We start from the raw sequence: 24,940 nt of genomic DNA on the forward strand, positions 1-24,940 counted from the left end.
CTCACTTTTTCCCTCCTAAAAAGTAAGGGGAAATGTGTGTGCGTCTTATGGAGCGAATGCAGGCTGAACAGCTATCCCAGAAGCCAGAACAGCAAGAGGGATTGCTGCTTTCACTGTACAGCGATCCCTCTTGCTGTTCTGGCTTCTGAAATTCAGAATTTTTTTTTCTTGCTTTCCTCCTCCAAAAACTAGGTGCGTCTTAAGGTCTGGTGCGTCTTATAGAGCGAAAAATACGGTACTTTAGAAGTGGGAGCATGAAAACAGACTACAGAGAAAGGACCTGGGATTTGTGGATTCTCCATACAATGATGGCAGGTCAAGAGCTTTTGCTGAAAACATCTGTGTTCCAAATTTTAATAAGTTTGAAGTATGGTCAGAATATAAAACTGACTTTCGCAAACTCTATTAGGTTCAAAATTCCTGGAGATAAAGGCAAACACGAGCACGTCTTTGCAGGATACGGAGCCTTAAAATATGAAAGATGCCACTGGAAACCAAATAAATGGTTGAATGTTTACATTCACTTCCAAGAGAAATCCAGTCTGAGGAAACGTAATCTGATTATGTGGTTTAAGGTTAGACTGCAAATAAGAAAAAAACAAAACATTTCTGCCTCTAAATACTTAGTGCATTATTAGCCGCATATAATAGTTAAAGAAACAACAGTTCTATAGTTTAATGAAGCTTCAAAGTGACGTTTCCGTGCTCTGCTCTTTAATGTAACCTATGCTTTTAACTTGGAACTGTATGGATATTTAGTGTGTTTTATTTATAAGGCTGATAAGATAAAAAATTTGCAGAGCACCACAGTAAATGTATTTTTGTACGGTAATGGAAGCATGCCTTCCTTTGATTCTTTTTCCACTTATTAAATTGTATTTATTTTCCTGTATTTATAAAAATCGTGCAATTTTTAAATATGTTCTACAATAAACTTTGTCTGTGGCTTCAAGTTATTTGTTGCCTGGAGATTTAGAAGGATTTATTTCTGCCAGGGTGAAAGCTATTTCCTCCTCCATACATAAAGTTGTTTTGTTTTGTTGTGTTAATGGTTAAGAACCAGAGTAGAGTTGCGCTTTTGTTCATCCATTCCCCCAAATGCATCCAGGATTTGATGGAAGACGCAAGCAACCCTGTCAAACCATCTGGAAATAGTGAGCACAAAAAAAGTGTGTTTCTGTGTGGAAGAGACAACATAAACCAACACATGCAAAATTGTTTTTTTTTGTTTTTTTAATTTAAAACAGTTGCAACCATCTCATTCACATCCCTTCTCGTGGCAGACAGATTCTCTTCAAACGATGATTAGCGTTTCACGCCGACAATTCGGAACAGTGCAAAACTCATCCAAATTGCAAACATTTCCAGGACACAATAGTTAACCTCAAATGGTGGGGCAGGGACTTGTACAGTAATCTGATCCAATGTGAGAAGCAGAAAAGGGAAGGAGTGTGTAAGAGGTTAAAATTAAAAGGCACAGCCAGTTCCACCATAAATTTGCATAGTCGTTCAATGCCTCAGAAATCAGGAGGGTGGGACCTAGCAAAACTGCCACAAGGATGGAAAACAAAGGATATAAACTGGAGATACAGTTTAAGATACAGTTTGCCTTACCGATCTGCAACACAATGGCAGATTCAGAGACTTTTAAATACGCCACATCCATAGTTACCACTGCAATGATTGAAGAATGTGCCGCGGCATTTATGGGCCAAACACCACACTCACAGGTGCTGCTGCCATGAAGTGGTACCTGCAATAGAACTCATCCTGCACCAGATGCAACTTTTCCATGGGGTCACTTGGGCCCCATACACATAATAGTAAGCCATAGTTGCAAACAAACCATGGTTTACTGTGAACCAACAGCATGCTGTTACACGCTGCTTAAATACTGCCTGCCCTGCATCTCCCTTTGCAAACAGACCAGTGTTGGCTTAGCATTATTTGCAAACCAGCCCAGTGTTGATGGCTTGATTTCCTCCATATAAACCTCAACAGGGTGGCAAGAACAAACCTTGGTTTCCTCCCAGGACTGGAAAGAGAAAAAAATACAAGTAGTGGTTCACACGTCACGCTAAGCCAGCACTGTAATTTGTGGGACGGACACAATCTGAGCAGCGTTTACCAGCATGGGATTTTAACGCAGCTGACATCAGGCACTCGGGGCATGAACACTAATCTTGTCAGTGCATTAAATGCGGAAAAGTTACCATGAAGCAAGTTATCCATGGAATATTTTTTAAAGGAGAGTCCCTGATGTGCAACAGGAATGAAAGGTTCCACTCGCAGGATTGCCCTCCAGAAAAGATAACTCGTGGAGATGTAATTTTCATACATGTGTTCTCTTGCTGGATCATTTCAACAAACTGGCTCTTATTTGCCAACAAACAGGGTGATGCTAATCAAGGAGACATTTAACCCCATTAACAATGGCTTATTCCAGTGTAACATTTGGTACACAGGTCTCATTTATGAGCACCATACTGTTTGTTGGCAAGGAAGAGCAACTCTCCTAGATTGCATACGATTAACATTGACAAGGAACAAATTGGAGGGAAGAGACCAGCTCCCATGTCCAATAAAGATTAAGTTTTGATTCTTTGTCACTTGAGTGTTGCCAAACTGGTGTTCAAAATGTGGACATCAGCCATCAGGTTGACCATGGTGAAAATAAATGGAAAATAATACTTTGGGGTTTCTTCCTCGGTTTAAAAAACTACAACAAAAGTCAACCGAATTCTAATCCAAGTAAATTATCATCCTCTTTCTCTTAAAAGACAGCAACAAACTTTGCAGAAGAATTTGAAATGCGAAGCAGTCTTTTTATCAAACTTAATAGAAAGTGGAAGCAAAGAGGTCCTTATTCCTATTGTATGGCTCCGTACAGGATCCAATGGGGCTTTTTCATACACAAAGGGTCTTCTTGTGCTGCTCGCATTCATTTCAATGCCGCTCTTGCAGGGAAACATCCCAGCGGATTGCACCTTTTTGGGGAGGGGATAAAATCAATGATGTGATGGAGTAGTGAAAAAAATGCTGTGCTTGCCAACTGCACACAGGAGGAAGAGCTGCTAGGGACCCCATTTAGCAGAGAAGACAACTAAGGGGACATGCAAACCATATATTTAATGCCCCCCATTTATACCACTTTAACAGTCACAGCAAGCTATGGTTTTCCCAGTAGTGATGTATGGAAGTGAAAGCTGGACTATAAAGAAGGCTGGTCGCCGAAGAATTGATGCTTTTGAATTATGGTGCTGGAGGAGACTCTTGAGAGTCCCATGGAGTGCAAGAAGATCAAACCTATCCATTCTTAAGGAAATCAGCCCTGAGTGCTCACTGGAAGGACAGATCGTGAAGCTGAGGCTCCAATACTTTGGCCACCTCATGAGAAGAGAAGACTCCCTGGAAAAGACCCTGATGTTGGGAAAGATGGAGGGCACAAGGAGAAGGGGACGACACAGGGCGAGATGTTTGATAGTGTTCACAAAGCTACCAGCATGAGTTTGACCAAACTGCGGGAGGCAGTGGAAGACAGAAGTGCCTGGCGTGCTCTGGTCCAGGGGGTCACGAAGAGTCGGACACGACTAAACGACTAAACAACAACATCTGTCACAGCTTCTTCATGACTTCTCCTGTAGTTTGTTAAGGGTGCTGAGAGTTGTTTTGAGTCCCTTCGCAGAGACACAGTTGCCAACACACAACAGCTTCCAGCTTTCTTTGGGTGGGGTGTCATGAACGTTAAAGTGGTACAAAAGAGTATAGCATGGGTGTTGACCCAAAACCGATCCCACAGCCAAATTCTCTAAATTTCCCAGTGGGTGAAAAAAAGCCCCATTGTTTATATTTAGCTGGGAGTCTTTAGGCTTTAATCCCAGATTTAAGGGAAGTGCCCTCAGCTGTCCATCACTAATAACCATGTACTTGCCATGCTGAATGAACTGCCCTTTCATCCTAGCTCAAATGCCAATGGACTGAGAAGGAGGTGCTTTTACAACCAAAGTCTTGCCTTCATACTCCAGAGTCATGCATGTACCTATTTCATTGTCGGCACTCCCCACTTTAGTAATTACACAGCAATAAGCTAAATTGGATTGGCCCACAACCTTTATGTGCACAGCCCCAGATGTAAAATGAAGGAACCATCCACGGAAATCCTCTCTCTGCAAGCTCTGTTAAATGAATTTAAGCTGTGATCTTCGAATGAAGGGTGGTACACAAATTTAATAATAATAATCTGTGCTTTTGATCCCATTTCATTTCTATAGGGCTCATGAGGAAGACCTGGTAGGTTGCATCCAGAGTTTATCTGCGTCCAAGATTCAAATTCCACCAAGATATACAAGCCTATTTACTGACCCCAAACATAGCCTGTGTGAGGGAGAAGTTGAGGACTTGGAGGAAAACGCAGCTCACCTCTCAAACCCCACCCCCATATCTCAACTACCATTGAATGCTGTTCTGTCAAGTTTTTCTACCCTGCTGTTTTACATTGTCTCGTGCACATGCACACAAATATGTGTGCTTTGTGCTAAAGAACATTCCAGAAGGAGAAGCAGGGAGCAAATGTCTGATAGTAAAGAGCCAGATAATACCTTAAGCACCAATGCCTGAGCTTCTCGGCCAGGGGTCAGCAAACTTTTTCAGCAGGGGGCTGGTCCACTGTCCCTCAGACCTTGGGGGGGGGGCGGACTATATTTTGAAGGTGGGAAAATGAATGAATTCCTATGCCCCACAAATAACCCAGAGATGCATTTTAAATAAAAGGACACATTCTACTCATGTAAAAACACACAGATTCCCGGACCGTCTGCGGGCCGCATTGAGAAGGCGATTGGGCCGCATCTGGCCCCTGGGCCTTAGTTTGCCTACCCATGTTCTCGGCTGTTGTTCTTTGGGTTTGGATACTGTGCTTTGCATGCATTCATCTCTCACTCTCGTATATAAATATTCACAGAGAGAGAGAGCTATTTTAGATCAGAGTCTCTATACAGGCATATAGCTTAACAAGTTTGCTTCTGGGAAATTGGCTCCCAGATTCAAGAAGGAACGCACTGAGAGTTCCCATTATTTACACTTAGATACAGGATGCTGGCATAGCAGATCTCGCCTGCTTTGAACTAGCCCTTATACGTCCACAAGGTGGAGGAAAGACCTTTGCTGAATTTTCACAGGCACAGGAGACCTTGTTTAAATAAGCACAACGTGACAAATCCAGACTCTGCAGAAATCATCAGAATTAGACAAATATTCCCCCAGTGACACATTCTAAGGTAACAGCAAGTAGCAGCAGATCAGCCGGCAAATTTTGTGGTACATTCATAGTGACTTGAGAAGCTGTAACTGAAGGTAGCCTGGGACTAGGCTGCGAGACAGATCAGCATTCTAACATGCCTGTAGCAGTGCTGTAAATAAAGCAAAGTGGTGATGGTAGAATAGGCCCCAAGATATAGGCTTTGGATTCACCACTCGCAGTTTTGTTGGGCTCGAAAGCCTCTTTCTGCCTTTTGTGGCTGCTGATTTGTAGAATCTAACCTGAGATACAAGGACTTAAGCTGCATCACTAGTGCCTAAAATGATGCTGGCTCCAAGCATAAATAGCCACAACACCGACCTTTCCATAAAGAAACTCTGTGTATGTGCATGTATACACACGCGCACACAAACACACACACACTGTAATGTCTCCTGAACTTCTGCGCAAGTAGTATGTCATTTACTGAAGATTTATACTTGATACAGGTTTGTCTGCTGTTTTCTATGGTAACAGCTGCATTTGCTTGACCCAAATCAGCCGGCACCACTTTATTTGCCATTGCAAATTCCCTAACAATCCAGTAGTTCAACAAAGGCAAAAAAGTAATAAAAAAGAACTTACCAGGCCCATGAGTTCACACAATGAATTGAAACAAACAAACAAAAATACACACACCCCTTTTACACTTGCAAACCCATCAAATAGTACAGTGAAAATAGTGTGAAACTGAAAAGAAGACATTGAAGGCAGTGGGGAGTTTTTTTTAGAAAGGGATACTTGGCTCCTTTGCAAACTGCTGACAAGTCAATATGATGGTTTTAAAATGGAAAAAAAAAATCAATCCATCAGCAGGCTATTTCATGGGAAGAAATTTTAAATAATTAAACAAGCTATGCCAGAAGAACAGGGCTGTCTGCATATTTGCTAGACACGGTTCCTCTAGGGGACATCATTGCCAGGGAAGGTTATATATTTTAGCTTCTCCATAAAGGGTCCCTATCTTTAAAATATTTTGTGGGAAGTACTAGAGCGGCATAAAAGTGGAAGGAAAATCAAAGCAGACTGACTTCGGGTCCAGTACATTTTACGACACTGATGAGGTCTTCTTCTGTGGTAAAGGATTCCCAACCTTTGCCTGTCCTCACCATGTGACTCTCCGCCACCCTGTCGTCCTAGCAACTCTAGTTCCTTCGGTTGCCGGGGCAGGGGAAGAAGGTGGGGCAAGAGCTAGTCACAAGGTGAGCCCTTGTAAACCTTACGAAGCGGGATGGGAATACTTGTCATGGGGACCCATGGAGTGGATTCCCTTTACAGTATATGCAAAAGCATGAATAACCGAGGAGGAAGAACAGCTAAGTTGCAGTTTGCTGATCCACAGCCCTACATGAACCCTGAGGACTACACAGAGCTTTTGCATGTGTGAGCATTTATCTCACAATGGGAGAAGCAGACACACGCACAGACACAAAGGTGCATACCGATCCACTGAAATGGGTGAAATGAGCACTTTCTTATAAAGCGAGTTCTCAAACCATCAGCAACTGCTAGGTCAAGGCATAGAAATGGAAGGTATGTTTCGAAGCCACCCAAAGCACCGTTTTTTTAAAACAAAAAAATGAACACCCAGATTTTTTTGTTTGTTTGGCCAAACTGCAAGCTCCCTTGGCTGCAGTTATGAACCTTGATTTCACACGCTGACACCTGCAAGATATTCCGGGCCGTTACATCCTGGGATAACACAGTGCTATTCAAAAAGGGAAAAGGAAAAAAGGAACTCTAACCATGGAGATACAACAGAGATCACAACTAAGCCACTTTTTCAGGCTGGCAAACAGATCTTCCACCAAACATTCCCTTCAGGGTGTTGGCAAACTCCCCAGTTAAAGGCAGTGGCTTGGCTACCATCACTGATTCCGTAACAGTTGTTGAGGGTCGAAACTGACTTGCGAGGTAAGATGGTGGGTGTTTCAGAGTTTGAGAGCAGTCTCGTGTTCTCCGGTTGCTTGTTGCAATCTCGGCTAGTGATCAGAACAGCCTTGAGGTCGCCACAAAGTGTATACATATTTTTTTTTCAAAATCCTAGAACGCGCTGTGACCCAACAGAAATCCCTCCACTACAGTGTTAAGAAGGCATCAAATGACTGATCCTGATTTTAAGCTATAAATAGTACCCAAATGTTTTCCTTTTTGCTCCTTTTGGCAGTCCAAAGGCTTTGCTTGTTTGAAACGACTTTTTGGCAGAATAAAAAGGCTTATGGCTTCTTAAGGCCAAGGGGCGTTTACTAAGGCCTAACTTGGTATCCTGCGGTAAAAGTAAATATACCCCAACTCCCTGGGTGGTCGCTCAGAGGCACAGACTTTGAGGTCATTGTAGATCACCCACCTGAAACAAAGAGATGGGAGGGAAAAGAAAAAGGCAATGAGTGTATTGAGAAATCAGGCTTAATGCCAAATCCTGGGGGGCACCACGTAGGTCAGAATCCTACCCTTACCCAGCATCCTTTTGTCTGGATTATTAGCCTTGAGAGTTCTCAGACAGCAAAGGAATTTACTGCCCAATCTGGATACCTCTTGGTCTTTTTAATATCGTTTGCTGAAAATCTTAGGATTCTTTTTCTGCTGTAAACTGGGGGTTGCAGACTGCGTCCAGGGATCTGCTGGCACATGCTGTATTTCATGGGCAGAATTAAAGCCATGTTCAGATTGGAGTTCATGTCAGCATTTGGACGCGGGTGGCGCTGTGGGTTAAAGCCTCAGCGCCTAGGACTTGCCGATCGAAAGGTCGGCAGTTCGAATCCCCGTGGCGGGGTGCGCTCCCGTTGTTCGGTCCCAGTGCCTGCCAACCTAGCAGTTCGAAAGCACCCCCGGGTGCAAGTAGATAAATAGGGACCGCTTACTAGCAGGAAGGTAAACGGCGTTTCCGTGTGCGGCTCTGGCTCACCAGAGCAGCGATGTCACGCTGGCCACGTGACCCGGAAGTGTCTCCGGACAGCGCTGGCCCCCGGCCTCTTTGAGTGAGATGGGCGCACAACACTAGAGTCTGTCAAGACTGGCCCGTACGGGCAGGGGTACCTTTAATAAGCATGGGCCCAACATCAATGCAGGTGAATCTTGCCAGAAAGGACAGAATGTGAGGGGGAATCGTAGAGCTTAGGAGACAAGAGCATGATTGGATTGAGGCAGGTGGAAAGGAGGAGAAAGAGATCAGGTAGATCCAGCAATGCTAACTTGGAAGCCTGCCCTAGTCCTTTCAGTGGAATTTGCTTCCACGACAAAGTGGTTAGGAACCAAAGTGTCAAGCTCACTTTCAGCTTTGTTCAATCCTGGTAGTTTTACTAATTTTATATTATCTAACAGTTCCACCTACTCACCTTCCCTCCTTTTTGAGATGACAAACATAATGGCCACTCATTGTAGATGTTCCCATGTGACTGATGAACCCAAAAAGCTCATATCCTGTGCAAGGAAAATACCAAATATGAGAAGCAGGGATGTCCTTAGTAAGCCAAGTCCAGCAGTCGCATCTTGCAAGCATCATGTTAGTTATCCATTCGTTCACTCATCGTATTTTGAACCTTCCCCTCCCTCGGGGGATTCAGGGGGACATACTATGCTCATCTGTTTCCCTCCCAAGAAATCCATTTCAGAAAAGAAACAGACATCTGGAAAATAGCACAGAACATGCATGTAGATAGTCTCTCATGTTCTTCGCTTAATGTAAACACACACCCAGAAGTAAAAACCGGGCATGGTATCTCTGTCCCCTCTACACCCCATGCTTGTGCAGAGAAACATACTGAAATGTAATGGGGCTGGCGTAGCAACTGTTATATGAGATTATCTACCGTGTGTTTTGATACTTTGTCGTGCGCAAAGAGGAGCCATATCACAATCTCAGCCACACTTAACCTTCCCTGGATTATAGATGTCTGCTGGGATTAATGGTATTTTGAATTAATGAGAAATAGTTCAAATGTTTGATATTATATCTTATTGCTTGTTTTTATGAATATATTTTAAACTGATAGAACCTGCAACATTGGCGTTGTCACCACTGCGCTCCAACCAAATGATTATAACGATGCCCCAAAGTACACTTTCATATTCCGATTATTCACATGGCCCCGCAAAAACCCTGTGAGAAACAGAGCCAAGCACTATTTGCTACTTCCAGGCTTTCTAAGGTGACTGTGGTCTACTTCTTTCTGCTCAGTACTCTTCAGCTGCTGTCCAACAGCGCCATCCTGTGGCTGGTTTTAGATTCCCCCCCCCCCCCCGCTAGGATCACTGTGACCATCAAGGTAAAAAACGAAGCAGATTATCTTTTGTTACAGGCAGATATAAAAAAGAGGAGAAAACGTGAGTCTAAATGTGTCCGAGCAGCACAGAGAAATGTCTGCCCCCTCTGGGCATCTGTATCAAAAGCTGCTTCAAATCAATAGTCCACACAGCTTGCACTATCTAGTCTAACTAGGGCTATGGGATCTTAAAACAAAGGCAGGCTTGCCACAAGAGTCATTTTAATGAGAATTGCCAGGGGCTAAACCTGAGGACTGCTGCACACCAAAGAGTTGTTTCGCACATTACACAGTAACAAGCCCAGGTTTGCCATCAAACATACATTCAACAGGGGGCCTGCAGTGAATCCTGGCTCCTTAATGAGCGCATCGTTACAACGAATATTGTACATTTGCAGGTGTGCTTATGAAAATGTTTCTTCCCATTCCCTTTCTGTATCAGGAAGAGGTCTGTAGAAATCAAAAGCCAACTTGCTGATTTAGGGTTTTTAGTTTGCCATAATTAGAATTCTTAAAAAAGACTAAATATGACTTGTCTGCATTTTTTTGGTCTTACTCAGGCAGCACAAAATAACGCCTTTTGTCGAATAAAATAGACAAATGAACCTATCCTTCCTTGCTGATCTTTACAAGGTTGGACAAACCCTAGCTGTTCTGACAGGCATTTCAGGGTATCTTGAGAGGGTTTGGGGTTTTAATACTGCTACTGTTGATCTTTAGCCATTTAGTTCGTGTTGGCAGTTTCAGTGAATTGATTTTGGTATTTGTCATTTTAAGACTGACTGATAATTGTGCATTTTGTACATGGTTGTATATCACCATTTCCGTTGATAGCGGAGAAGCGATTCATAATTGTAGCAAATACATTTGGGAAAAGGGAATAAGATATGAACAACCAAAGCAAAGTATCTATGGGAAACTTACGCCCAGAGCCGTCTTTGATCCTGGGTCCTTCTGGATCAGATTCTGCAAGGATGTTGGCATTCACATGGTTCTCTAGGTCCATGGTTTCAGAAGTCGTTTCGTTCTCCTCCTCTGGCTCTGGGTGACTGAAGATCCAGTCTAATGCATGCTCCAGGTTATTATTCTGCCAACCAATAGGAAGATAAAATAGCCAACAGCCATCAGCATCAGTACAACCATTGTGGCTTGGGTGCCTTTTCCCAAAAGTAAAAAACCTGTTGCTGCATTCTTCCCTTTGTATGGGAAACACAAACAAAAGGTGGAGGGACAAAACCTGCTGCAAATGGAAATATTCCCACTGCAGCAGAGAGGCTTCTTCTTCTTTACGTGTCTGAAGCTCACTGAGTTGATTTAAGCACCATGGACAGTGACAGCCTCAACAGAGTCTCCTTCAGTTCAGCAGAGCAGCTGTTTTAGGCTGTGCAATGTGGTTGCCATAATCCCGTATTTGTTCCTATGTCATATTTAACTTCCACCCACATAGTCTGGACAGATTGTGTTGGTCTGGTACCAAACTAAGGATACCCTCCCCTAGCTGGACAAGTAATCCTCTATCTTAACCAACGGGAAGAGCAAGTGTTACAAATATTATGATGCCAGGGGAGGGCAACAAATGAATGAAGCCTTCAGGATGCTGCTGCAGCAGTAATTAAAAAATGCAAGCTAACTTAATTCAGTATCAGCTTTTGCAAGCTACAGCCTACTTTATCCATGTCATTCATTTAATTATGTCAGCTCATGCCCATCAATCTCAGGCCCAAATAACTGTATCCTTATGATTCTATAAGCCTCTTATTCAGTTCACTGTTACTCAAACTGTACATTTCTGAATTTTCCACTCCAGCTCTTTCCCATCCTCACCAGGTGAGAATGCCTTTCTCCATCAACCTGCTGTCTAGTGTAGTAACTTTTAGCATGAGTTCCAGGGAACCTGGAGACTGGGGCTCCTCAGTGAGGAGTCGCCACAAGATGAGCATCTCTGAAAGACAGGCAAGTATCTGTTGCAACAAAGAATGGCAGGGTACCAGGTTAAGGAAGGCTGTGCTATAGAAACAATAAATAGGCACCTCAAACAGAGAGTATTGGTCAAAGAGTTGCCTTCTCTTTAAAAGTCTCAAGCCAGTCTTCCTAAAGCTGCTTCCCAACCCTCAATAAGCTATTGGCAAAGAAGATTTTGCAGCCAAGATTTTCTCCGGACCAGTACCTATGAACAGGATGCCGCATAAACGTAATTCCCCAAAGGAAAAGGAGTACAAGGTCTTCCTTTGTCAAGTGTCCTGCTGCCACTGCTAATGGCAGCAAAAGGGCTTATTCTGCTTTGGATAATGACATTCATCTACCACACCAGCTTTTGAAAGTCATATTTGATGAGGAAGTGGAGGACGTCTGCATCTGTGCTAAAAATAGACCCCAAATAATTTGCCGGACGACTCACTGTTGCCCGTAGCGCATGGAAAGCTATGTTCCGCTGAAAGCCCATAGAGGTAATGATGGCAACCATTTCTTCTGGGGGCTGGTTATCCAGCCCAACAACTGCTGCTCCACCTGCCCCAGGAAAAGTGGCTCCTCCGTAACCAGGGATGGCTAAGGGCTCTGCAAAATCTGGAACATAAGCGGCAAATATTGAAATCTATGCAAACAAATTGAGTGCCTATTCCTAAACCAGGAGAAGCTGAGTTCCAGTCACCGGACAGCAACAACAAGAGAGGGTTGTTCCTTTTATGCCTTGCTTGTGGGCTCCATGGGGGGGAAGCAGAAACTTTGAACTAGGTGGATGTTTGGGTCTGATCAAGCAGGTCTCCACTTATGTTCATACAGATGTATTTGCAAGGCAGGAAACAGATGACTAGATACCCGCAAAGTCCATCCCACACCCATAATTATGCAATGATAGGCTAACCTAGGATGGAACAGTGAAGGAAGCTGGTGAAGCTGTCTGTGGATTGCTTCCAATTTAAAGGAATACAAAACAACAAACCCCTGTGTTGCACACTTAACACAACAAACAATATCAGTGAATGCAAACACGAAGACCAGTATACTAGATAGCACTGCAATTCTGTGTGAAGTTTATATATACAAGTTTATATATACAAGTGAATACAAACACGAAGACCAGTATACTAGATAACACTGCAATTCTGTGTGAAGTTTATATAGTTTTCATGTACACAGGTCATTGTTTCATATTTGAATTCTTTTGTAGTTGTGCTGAAGAAGATTCCAGCGAAACAGTCAGATTATCCGGGATCACTGTCCTCCGTTGTTATTCACTTACTACTTCGGCACCATGAACGCCTAAAAAAGTTTTACCGCTTAGCCCACAGGATAGCATCTATTACTTTCTTTCAACTATAGACTTATTATACTTCTACGGACTTTCAAAGATTGACAGACGTGTGTTCATTTGATTTCAAATATATTAGAGAATTTAGTAGTGTACACATTTTGTTTTTGTTGTACTAAATCATGTATATCATGCAATAAGAATTGCAGTGCTATCCAATTAAAAGGAAGCATAGAGAGCACAGAACTGTCCTAGCGGGCATGGCGATGTCTATTGCAGACATATGTGCACCCAATCAGATTACAGACCTGGTTCTTCCATGTGGGCAATGATCCAGTTGAAAGCCACCTCAGCACCCATGTTGCCTGTATAGTAGACAGCCTTACGGCATGCTTCCAGTGGAAAACCCATCTCGGCTAGCTGCATCACTGAGGAGTCATCAATATCTGGAGCTGAGAGAGAGAGAGGACACACCCAATGTGAGAAGCTGTCAAACAAAACAAGAGCAAAGCAAAACACCATCCTATCCCATCAATGGACAGGGCTTTGTGTTTCAACAGTGGCACAAAATGTGCAGTTTTCATAGAATTGAGAACCTACAATTTGCTGCCCGTTTTGAAACCTTTCTGGCCCTCATAATTGTAATAAAAAGGTTGGAAACTCCAACTATCCACTAAAAAGAGAAAGACAGTTAACTTTACAGTTCTATATCCCTTCCCATGGCTGCCACCATCCTTACTCTCACCTCTAATATTAATCACTCATCTCTTTTCCATTTCTGAGCCCGGTCCTGTTTTTGAGGTTTCCAAATGCTGAAAATGCCTTTTAATTCTCACACACTTTGCATGCTTAGCAGATCTGCTCTCCTGTTAATTTATTCAAATTGTAACGTTCGGGCTTTTAAAAAAAATATCTTGTCCAGAACTCACAACCCAAGCATTAGTGTGCATGGAACGTGCACACATTAGTGTGCATAGGATGTCACATTCAATTTTATACTTGCTAAGACCAGCAGACAACTGAACATCTGTGCAACTTTCTACAATGATCTTGCATTTACACAGGCTCAGTTTCGCTCTAAAGAATAACACAGCATAAATCATAAATATGGACACGCACTACTGAGATGCAAGCACATAAACGGTTATGAGAGCCTACAAAGATCAGTTGAGGCATTTGATATTCCCTATGCTGAGACAAAGGAACATTTCAGAGGGATAGCAACGCTAGCTTCCCAGGTTTTTCTGTACCACAGCTACTCCAAGTTTTAAGGTTTACTCACATACATTACTGGAGCCTCAGCAACAGATTTTCAACGAAGGTTTTGCAAAAGGGTGAGCTGAAGGCAATAGCTTCAGTCAATTTAAGCTCAGACAGGATTGCCAATGTTATGGTTCATCGTCCACAGGAATCCGCAATTCCATTGTTGGGTGTATGTATGTAAGGCAGAATGCAAAGTGAGGGCAACTTTCAATAGTCTTGGAAACATAATCTATTGCACAGCTGGAAGCAGACATTTCTTAGGACACTCTGGCCCTTAGCACTAAAAGCCAGCCACTTGAGCAAATTGGCATAGGGAATACAGAATGAAGACCATAATATTAGCTTCAGGTGAGCCATTAACTGTCAAGCAAACAGCCCCAATGTTCCAGGTACACCAGCAGTGCTCTGTCTACTAGACAGCTAAGGCTGGAAGTCTTCAATTTAATGCAGAGTGGGGGACCTCTAGTCCAGAGAACCTTCCCATCTCACCTGTGGGCCTCTCCCCAGTCGTCCTGTCCACTTCCTCAGTCCCAAAATGCCTTTCGCAACCCTTCGGTGTTAGGTTTAATGTTTTATATTTCTACTTGCTGGGTTATTTTGGCATTGGGCATCCCGGTTGTGGTGTGCCCCTCTCCAGAGAGGCTCACCTGGCATGTTCCTTGTGGTTATTTTCACACGATGTAAAGTTTTGTTTTTTAAATTCTCAGGACTTTTTTTTTAAAAAAACCTACAATATTTATGTTTTGAATCACTGCTTGAATAATGTTATTGGGCAGCCTATATAAAATACCAAAAATAAAAAATAAAAAAATTAACAATCAATTATGCAATTCTCCCATCCCCATCTTCAGGCACATTCCAAGGTGATTTGATTCAATGTGGATTTGTTAAAAATCTAAATCTGTTCCTTTTTATTCCCATCTGACAAACTGGGCCCTGGCGTCAGAAGATGTTCGTCTGCAGAAAAAGAAAATATGTCTCTCAATGGCCAAATGGAATCTCCAGTACCCTCTGAATACTAGGAAGCCAAAACAAGCAACGAGGGAGAGCTGTTGTCATCATGCCCTATTTTGTAGGCTTTCCAAAAGTATTTGGCTGGCTACTGTTGGAAGCAAAAGACTGTTTCGTGGGTTCGATCCAACAAGGCTATTCCAATGGCAATACATAAATCTGATGCTCCGTCCAATGTGAGAGCGAAGAATTATGCCAAAGAAAATTAGGATACCCAAGCCTTGAACCAATTGTGAGGGAGTAAAGATGAAGACGATTCCAACACAGGAGAGCAGTCCCTGATGTCTCCCTGGTACTTTTCACATCCTCCACCAAATAATCAAGCAAACATTAAGAATAGGTTGGAAGACATTCAAAACAATGGCACAATTAAAAGCCCAAAGAGAAGAGCTTCCATGCATCTCTCTACAGACAGAGCGCCCCCTGTGCAGCAGCAAATAAGTTCACTAAAACAGCCTTAAAAATAAAATAAAGCCAACATAATGAAATGAAATACATACGCTCCATGAAATGGTTCGTCATGCCATCTGAAAGTGAAGAAGGCAAAGTGAGGGAGTGTGCATTGGGATGGCGAGAGAGAGGAAGCTGGCCAGTTCTGCGCTGGGTGCAAACACTAGATCCCATCACTGCCATAGAGTCAAGGCCTTGTTCGGACATCAGATGTGCTTGTTTCCATAGGACTAGGGCTTCAGATCTGGTCATGGGGATCTGTGCCATTGGCCTAACCAATTATGCTCAGCCCACCTTCCCCTGCTTCTTTGCATAGGTGTGTGCACACACCTGCAGGCTGCCCACATCTATGCATCTCCTCTAAATCAGGTCCTCAATCTTCTATGTACTTTGTGGCCCACCAGAACTACCCCAATGCCTATGCTTGAGTAGGCTTCCTTGATCCTGGGCTCCCCATTCTCCATTGCTTGCTCCTCATATTACTTCCAGATTGGGTCTCAGTCTCAATTCCTGCCTGCACACCGCGCAAAATTTTGTCAAGGAATGGAATCCCACTTACTAAACCAGGAAACAGGCCTCAATTCTATAACTGGCTACTTCTCTCACACCCATAAGCCCAGCGCCCAATGGCTGCAGTGCAAAGGATGTGCCATGGAGATGTTGGAGCTTGTCGTCCCAGAAGAAAGTCCCATGTGAACAGGTAGGGAGCAAAAGTGACAAAGGAACAGAAAAGAAGTTCAACTAACAGTTGTGGTGGAGAATGGTGGGGGAGTAGAGATCCTCGTGGTAGCAGGCAGTACCTTTGGGGTCATCAGGAATGATAATGGGCGGAGAGATATCTGGGAGCTCCTCCTCTCCTGGTTGGAGGCCTGTGGCACGGAGGTGGCTGATGTCCAGAAGATCTGGCATGTCTATGGAAACATCTGCAAACACAGCAGGGCAAAAAAAGCCTATAGATGCACAGCAAATACGTTACAGGAAGATAGATAGATAGATAGATAGATAGATAGATAGATAGTTTATTACGGCCATAGGCCCATATTCAATACATCATACAGCAACACAGGTATAACAAGATAAAATTAATAAATTATATTACGTTAAAATCAAGTACATCTCAGACCGTAGGTTTCTGAATTCCATTAAAATAAGAACAATATAGCGCTTAAAATATCAAATTATCAGTATAAATCAATATTATTTAGGCAAAATCAATAATCATAGAGTAATCCATTTTTCCTTTTATAGGCTAATACTGTTATCAGAAATCTGGCAACAGAAAGGGACCTACTCGGATCAGAATCTTGCAATAAATGCATTAACTGTGTTTCCAAGGAGTCACCTGAGATTTCCAATAATAAAGGGGACAAAAATCTGGTCCGGGAAACTGAATGTAGTGAACAACAGAATAGTGTATGTTGTAAAGATTCTATAGATCTATTATCACATGCACACACCGCTGAGATCCGTTACAGGAACATTAAAGCACGTTCCCATACTCAGCTCCCCAAACCCAGAGCTTTAGTCCTAAACCAAAAAAAAAGGTAGGGACTGATTCTCCATAACAATGGTTTCTGTGCTCTCAGGGAATCCCAGGAAACCTTACAGGAGAACCCAGGAGAACTGAATATAGAACAGAATATTCAGAGCACATACCAAGCTTCTTAGGTATCCAATCCAAGCCAAAAGTGAACTTCTTTATCTGTACTACGAGGTACTCGGGAAATGAGGCAAAGCGAGAGGTTCTGGAAACAAAAGCAATTTCATGAGAATGAAGCTGGGCCATAGGAATGCAAAACCAAAAGAGTGCTGCACTCAAAAACAGATTCACGCTGGAAGAATGGAAGGAGACTGAAGGATCTGTATTGGGACCAGTGACTTTTTAATTTGTTCAAAAGCAATCTGGAGTCTGGTCTGATCCAGGAGGAATCCTTTTATATACTCAATATAAAGCTGGGAGCGGGGATTTGGAGGCAATGGGGAGCAAAGAAAAGCCAGTCCCCACAAACACAGATACAAAGGTTCCTGAATTTGGTCCTATTTCTATTTGTATTCCCAAGCCATTCAGGAGGCTGCGATTGAAGCTTCTTAAGGACATCTCACTCTCTTAACATGCATACCCATGTATAGGACAAACTGCACTCACTTAACTCCAGCAGACTTGGCTTGAAGGGCACTGCTCCAGAAGTCTTCTACATTATCTGGTTCTGAAAAGGCCTGCAAACAGGCACTAAAAGGGATTTTGGCACGTACAAGCTCCGGCAGGGGCCTCCTTGCAGTTTCAGCTTCTCTCCTCTTCAATTCATAAGCAATCAGTTCATCTAACCAGGAACACAAGCAACAACAGAGGGCCATTGCGTGTGGAGAATGGACAACCTTATGTGAGTTACTCAGATAATAAATACTGCATTCTCACATGCAGTCTCCCTCAAGTTTCTCCCCTCAATAACCATAAGCATGGTTTGTTATTTTGATATCTAGGATTTACAGTTCAGGTTGAAGTTGGTTAGGAAGGCATTGTAAGCTGCCTCATGCCAAGTCCACACAAGATCAGTTTTGTCTACACAGATTGGCAGTAACCCTCTTGGTTCCAGGTAGGTGTCTTTCCCAGCCTTACCTGAAGTAGCTAGAGATGAGTTATGACCTTTTCTCAGAGGTCAGTCAGTGTGGACAATTCTGAGCTGGATAGACCAATAGTCTGACTGAAGACAAGGCAATTTCCTGTGTCACCATTCCCCCATGATGCAGAACGTTGGGTGCACTCAACTGTCACTTTGAACAGGTCAGCAGTGTTGCCCAACAGGCCTGACTAGTGCCATGCCTGAAAATAATCCTCTAACACTCTGGGATTCCATCTCAGCTAACACAGAAGAGGTTCCCTCAAAGTGCAAATTTCCACCGATCGTCATGAAGTATTCCACTTAATCCATCTGGTCTCAGAGGTTCAGGATATTTTAAAGGACAGGTATTTCAGGTATTTTGCATTACAGTAAAACTAAGGATTGTATCGCACATGTACGTGTGTACATCGCTTGACTAGAGGCTGGATGCATGAACTGGTTTCTCTCCCCCCCCCCCCTCAGACTCTCACACACACACACAATCTGAGGTAGTGGCAGGAGAAAGGGAAAGTTTTGTTTGCGTAGTTAAATCTACCCTGTTTCCCCAAAAGTAAGACATCCCCCGAAAATAAGACCTACTTCCAGTTTTTCCTCTCACTATAATATAAGGAAGGGACGCGGGTGGCGCTGTGGGTTAAAAGCCTCAGTGCCTAGGGCTTGCCGATCGAAAGGTCGGCGGTTCGAATCCCCGCAGCGGGGTGCGCTCCCGCTGTTCGGTCCCAGCGCCTGCCAACCTAGCAGTTCGAAAGCACCCCTGGGTGCAAGTAGATAAATAGGGACCGCTTACTAGCGGGAAGGTAAACGGCGTTTCCGTGTGCGGCTCTGGCTCGCCAGAGCAGCGATGTCACACTGGCCACGTGACCCGGAAGTGTCTTCAGACAGCGCTGGCCCTTGGCCTCTTTGAGTGAGATGGGCGCACAACCCTAGAGTCTGTCAAGACTGGCCCGTACGGGCAGGGGTACCTTTACCTTTACCTTTATAATATAAGGCATCCCCCGAAAATAAGACCTCCCTGATAAAAAGGCCTCCCCCAAACATAAGGCCTCCCCAGAATATGTGTACCGTATTCTTCTTCATGGAAAAATAAGACATCCCCTGAAAATAAGACCTAGAGCATCTTTGGGAGCAAAAACCTATATAAGACACTGTCTTATTTTCAGGGGAAACAGGGTGGTTAAATCTGTAATGGCTCATTCACACATGCAAGCTATTGTGGTGCTGAAATAACATGGATGCATGAATAAACTGAGCAGAACCCAGAAGTTTCTTCCGAAGGACGCAAAAACCAACACATGCAAAGTAGCCTAATTCCCGCCTAACCTTTGTTCACTGCAGCTTCCATTGCTACAGGCAACTGCATGAGATAGTCCACCCTCTCGGTATATCGGACTTTCCTGGACTGGCAGCACTGTGTACGTTCCTCCACCAAGAACCGGAAGACATCGGTCGGGTTTTCTGAACCAATGGGGTTCCTCTGAAGGGAGAAAGCAGGTCAGACCTCTTGGACAATCATGACAGCGCAAGAATAACCAGGCCACATGCGAAGATCCAAAGTACATCTCCTTGTTGTCCTAGTTTCTCAGCTGGGGTGATGCTGACGAGAAGCTAAGGAGAGCCTGCTGAATCAAGGCAAAGGCCTATCTAGTCCAGCATCTTGTTCTCACAGTGGCCAACCAGATGTCTGTGGGAATCTAGGGAGCAGAACATGAGCATAAGAGCACTCACCCCTCCTGTGGTTTCCAACAACTGGTATTCAGAAGTGTTGCTGATATTAGGAAGGAGCCACACTGAAGCTGCTCCCATACTCTCATAGTAACATAAGAAGAGTAGTTTAGTTTTAACACTCGAAGCACTAAGACATTAAGAGTCCAAACTGACATACTACCTCTTCAGCGTGAAATTTCAACAGCCATATTGAAAACTTGCAATTGTCATGACTGATACCGATTACATTTTAGGGGATGTTTTATGTCTCAAAAGCATCACACAGAGTACAAGACAGGCAGAAATTTAAATTTCTCACACTCCAAAAGGAAGAAATGATAAGAAGAGCCTGCTGGATCAAGGCCAATGGCCCAACTAGTTCAGCATCACAAGTTAATCCTGATCATTAATTTTAACAGGTCTACTCTGAGTAGGGGACGCGGGTGGCACTGTGGGTTAAACCACAGAGCTTAGGACTTGCCGTTCAGAAGGTTGGTGGTTCGAATCCCCAAGGCAGGGTGAGCTCCCGTTGCTCAGTCCCTGCTCCTGCCAACCTAACAGTTCGAAAGCACAAAGTGCAAGTAGATAAATAGGTACTGTTCTGGCGGGAAGGTAAACGCGTTTCCGAGCGCTGCTCTGGTTTGCCAGAAGCGGCTTAGTCATGCTGGCCACATGACCCGGAAGCTGTACTCCTTCGGCCAATAAAGCAAGATGAGCGCCGCAACCCCAGAGTCGGTCACGACTGCACCTAATGGTCAGAGGTCCCTTTGCCTTTGCCTACTCTGAGTAGGACTCGCATTGACTACAACCCCTACTTTGCAATCAAGTAGTACCGACACAACTGGGTGGTGGGAAATAATCTTTTATTTCTGCACTACAATGTTCTATGCGCACAACTGTGAAAGTTTCTGCGGCCTTGTCGTCAGGGTCCAAGAAAAAAAGCTTTCAATAAGTACTTATCTCCCATGTCAATACTTAAGAGACTCATGAATTGATTTTTATTAATTTATTTCATGGAACTCCTCAAGATAAAATATGATAAGGCACTACACGTCCATTCACTCAATTGATTTATCTGAAAGGAAATGTCCCGATTTTGCTGAATCAGTTGCTGCAAATAGACTCTGCTAACCCAGCAATTAATTATTATTATTTTGTAAAGATCAAAGAATCATCTCCCTTTCCTCCGTTGTCTTCCCTACTGCTGTGGCTCACCCTCGGACCTGGTGGTGAAGTCCGTGTAATAAATCTAGCAGCAGCAGCAGCAGCAGCAAGATTTCCAGTGTAAGCTCCTTGGGGAAAGGACACATCTTATTTTGCTGATGTAAATCTACAAAGGTGCCATGTACACCTCTGGTACCACGCCATTTTACACCAAAACTACTATACTGTACAAGACTAACATACCATTTTTGTCTGATACAAGCAAAGACAAGGCAAGTAGTGGCTAACCCTTGCTCACCTCTATGAGATGTATAAGGTGCAGGAGAAACTCCTGTGCATCTTGCTGCCGATTGGAGGAGAATTCCGGGTGCCCTTTGCTTACGAAAGCTTTGAACATGCGAGGAGAGATGCCATTGTGCTGAGGCTAAAAAAACAGAACAAAATATGCCATGACGCTTTGTAATTAATGCTTTGTTGCATGTGACAAAAACGGCGCTCTGTACCACTGTTATGATCCTCCTTCCCATCTTTCTCAGTATCAGTTACCCAAAGAGCTATTCCCATTGGGAGAGGAGCAGATTTAATTATTTGCCCAAAGGTACACATGGGAAGTCTGGGGATGAACTGGTGCAATTCACAACACCGCTTGATAATGTATGCATGTTCTACGTGAGGTGGGAGGTGGCAGCAAGTCTTTAGGCACCCCCAGAACCCCAGAAAAAGACGAAATGTGACTCCAAATGTACATAATGACATCACATAATTTGAAATATAGCAGGATTATTTTTTTTAGTTTAGTTATGGTTGTTTTAGGTAACACTCCTCCTGCCCATCTACTAAATGGACAGAGACCAGCATGCACCAACACACCTTACATGGATAGTCTTTACATTTCCCCACATTTATGGAATGATTTCAGGGAGGTGAAGAGAATCATAGAATCATAGAATTTTAGAGTTGGAAGGGACCCTGAGGATCATCTAGTCCAACCCCCTGCAATGCAGTAATTTGCAGCTGTCCCATACGGGGATCGAACCTGCAACCTTGGCATTATCAGCACCACACTCTAACCAACTGAGCTATACTGGGAATTCTGAAAACTATTTTGGGCAATACGCATATGCCCTCCACTGCCCTGCAGACAGAAGGAATGTCAGAACAAAACTCCAGCTACCTTGTATGCTGCTTAGTTCTGTGTCAGAAAGCTTTAGAAAAAATAATATAAAATTTAAAAAAATCAAACCTGCCAGGCAATAGGTCAATGCTGCCTTCACGCAATGCAAGGAGGGCAGCATTATTTACCTATTTCGTTTCCCATGAGGCATCTCAAAACCATTGACAATATAAACACATATAGCAAATATATTTTAAAACACATTTAAAAAATGATTATAAATATAAAAATTGGAATGGCACATACATAAAAAATGAGCAAAAAAAATGGGCAAAAAAAATGAGAGGCACAAATACAAGATGGGTGACACCTGGCTTGAGAGCAGTACATGTGAAAAGGATCTAGGAGTCTTGGTTGACCACAAACTTGACATGAGCCAACAGTGTGATGCGGCAGCTAAAAAAGCCAATGCAATTCTGGGCTGCATCAATAGGAGTATAGCATCTAGATCAAGGGAAGTAATAGTGCCACTGTATTCTGCTCTGGTCAGACCTCACCTGGAGTACTGTGTCCAGTTCTGGGCACCACAGTTCAAGAAGGACACTGACAAACTGGAACGTGTCCAGAGGAGGGCAACCAAAATGGTCAAAGGCCTGGAAACGATGCCTTATGAGGAACGGCTCATAAGGCTCATAAGGCATTATGAGGAAGGGAGCTGGGCATGTTTAGCCTGGAGAAGAGGAGGTTAAGGGGTGATATGATAGCCATGTTCAAATATATAAAAGGATGTCACATAGAGGAGGGAGAAAGGTTGTTTTCTGCTGCTCCAGAGAAGCGGACACGGAGCAATGGATCCAAACTACAAGAAAGAAGATTCCACCTAAACATTAGGAAGAACTTCCTGACAGGAAGAGCTGTTCGACAGTGGAATTTGCTGCCAAGGAGTGTGGTGGAGTCTCCTTCTTTGGAGGTCTTTAAGCAGAGGCTTGACAACCATATGTCAGGAGTGCTCTGATGGTGTTTCCTGCTTGGCAGGGGGTTGGACTCGATGGCCCTTGTGGTCTCTTCCAACTCTATGATTCTATGATTCTATAAAAGTCAATCCAAAACACAAGGCAAGGTAACAGCCAGGATAAAGATTTCAGAAGGCTTGTTGAAAGAGGGACGTATCAAGATTCAAGGGGTTTTTAGGTAAGCCAGCACGGTCAGTGATTGGAGATGGTGGGAGAAGGGGCAGAAGGAATGCAGATGCATGAACTGCTGTGCCAGGAGAACTGGGAAACTGGGCAATGCAATGTTGGACGCATTCACACTATGGGCTGAAACTGATTTAATAGCCATCCCTTCTTGTGAAGCCTGTAGTTTTGGTTGCATGAGAGAAAGATAAGAACACGTGAAGAACTCTGGCAGATCAGATCAAGGGTCCATCTGGTTAGGGCGTGAAAGCTATTGCTTTTCTGCCATGTTTGCTCTTGCTCTTGGTATTGAAAGACATGGAAGATGCTGGCTGCGGTTTATGAGAGGTGTAATCCAACATCCTGAGGACACCATGTTTGCTACCCTTGAACACCCGCCTCCTTGTACCACCCTCCCCCAAATCTCCTGTTTATTATTTACTTTGGTAAAGCGTCCTCTGTGGAATTTCCTTCTCCTGCCAAGCTAATCTGCTGCAGTGCACAGGCAGATTTTAAAGTGTGTGTGTGTATATGTGTGTGTGTGTGTGAGAGAGAGAGAGAGAGAGAGAAAGAAAGAGCACACGCACGCACACACACTGAGAGCAAACAAGAGAGAAAATTCTGGCAACGCTTTCCCCATCAACAGTTGCAAAACCGTTTAGCTAAAAATAAGCTGGGTCAGATTACTCAATCTCTCACATGAACGCTTTGGGCAGGAGGCGCCCAATGACGTCATCCAACGATGGATGGATTCCAATAGATGCAAGAAATTAAAATATACAGCAGCTCTCTATGAAGTGTGTTAACAGGCACCATGTAATGTGCCATGGTATCGGTGTGAAAAACAAGGTAGATATATCCAAGTAAATCTGATGGACCATTTTTACACTAAACTTGGCATTGCCTGTCAGAAATAAGAGTGTGAGGAAGAAAATGTAAAATTAATCATTGCTATGACGCTTCTGTTTCGACTGCATTGCCTCTCATGATGGCAGTGCATTAATATGAACTAAGGCTGAAATGTGCTCCTTTGCTAAATAGGTTTTGAACTTGCGTTTTTCATGGGGCGGGGGAGGGGGCAGACAAACAGGTAGTTCCACTGAGACGGTCAGAGAAAGCAGTTTGCCCAATATCCAATATGTTATTCTGGATTCACACATAATCATGATTTTGTACAGGTAGCCCGAAAGATTGGGGCAGAGGGTGGCAGTAACATGGAGAGCAAGGAAGCCATCCTTCAATTGCAACACGGAGAACTGGATGGTGAAGCTTTGCAAAACATCAGCAACGGGATTTGCATTTGTCTTGTTTTGTTTCTGTAGGTTATATAGGCAGAAAACTCTTTGGCTGCACTGAGTTTGGGCACCCCAGCCCACATTGGTTAGGAGGCTCCGCTGATGCCTCTCATCCAGTCCTCCGCCCATGTCCAAGTCAAAGCACCCTTTACTCCACCCAGTGGCGTAGCGTGGGGGGTGCAGGGGGGCCGGCCGCACCGGGCGCAACATCTGGGGGGGGGGGGCGTGCTCGCACTCGCAGCTCTCTGCCCCTACCTGGCTCACTCACTCTCTCTCACTGCAGTGCTGCCTGTGCGAATCCGATCCGAGCCGCTGGGTCGCCGCCCACTGTGGAG

The 24,940-nt window shown here is 43.8% G+C and overlaps 1 protein-coding gene and 1 long non-coding RNA gene across 4 annotated transcripts in view; one reads left to right on the plus strand and one right to left on the minus strand.

The window, feature by feature from the left end:
• Positions 1-1,119: 1,119 nt before the first annotated feature.
• LOC310678502 lies at positions 1,120-6,024 on the plus strand. Its single transcript, XR_014511784.1, has 2 exons — positions 1,120-2,261; positions 2,306-6,024. It is a non-coding gene; the product is annotated as an uncharacterized lncRNA (long non-coding RNA).
• The window catches only part of USP13 (ubiquitin specific peptidase 13), a 68,186-nt gene continuing 48,933 nt past the window's right edge, over positions 5,688-24,940 (minus strand). Inside the window, exons 11-21 of one of the 3 annotated variants that reach the window (XM_083442055.1) lie at positions 21,320-21,445; positions 19,474-19,627; positions 17,679-17,853; positions 17,189-17,277; positions 16,333-16,455; positions 15,583-15,609; positions 13,117-13,260; positions 11,957-12,123; positions 10,483-10,645; positions 8,632-8,716; positions 5,688-7,643 (exon numbers count right to left, since the gene is read on the minus strand). In XM_083442055.1, coding sequence (XP_083298181.1) covers positions 7,550-7,643; positions 8,632-8,716; positions 10,483-10,645; positions 11,957-12,123; positions 13,117-13,260; positions 15,583-15,609; positions 16,333-16,455; positions 17,189-17,277; positions 17,679-17,853; positions 19,474-19,627; positions 21,320-21,445 — 1,347 coding nt within the window. In that variant the 3' untranslated portion in view covers positions 5,688-7,549. Of the gene's footprint in view, positions 7,644-8,631; positions 8,717-10,482; positions 10,646-11,956; positions 12,563-12,645; positions 13,261-15,582; positions 15,610-16,332; positions 16,456-17,188; positions 17,278-17,678; positions 17,854-19,473; positions 19,628-21,319; positions 21,446-24,940 lie in introns of those variants that run through there. The other 2 variants (XM_083442056.1, XR_014511722.1) reach the window with 2 other exon arrangements.

This window comes from Podarcis tiliguerta (assembly GCF_965153285.1).
Source record: "Podarcis tiliguerta genome assembly, chromosome: 5".
In the NCBI taxonomy this organism is placed as follows: domain Eukaryota; kingdom Metazoa; phylum Chordata; class Lepidosauria; order Squamata; family Lacertidae; genus Podarcis; species Podarcis tiliguerta.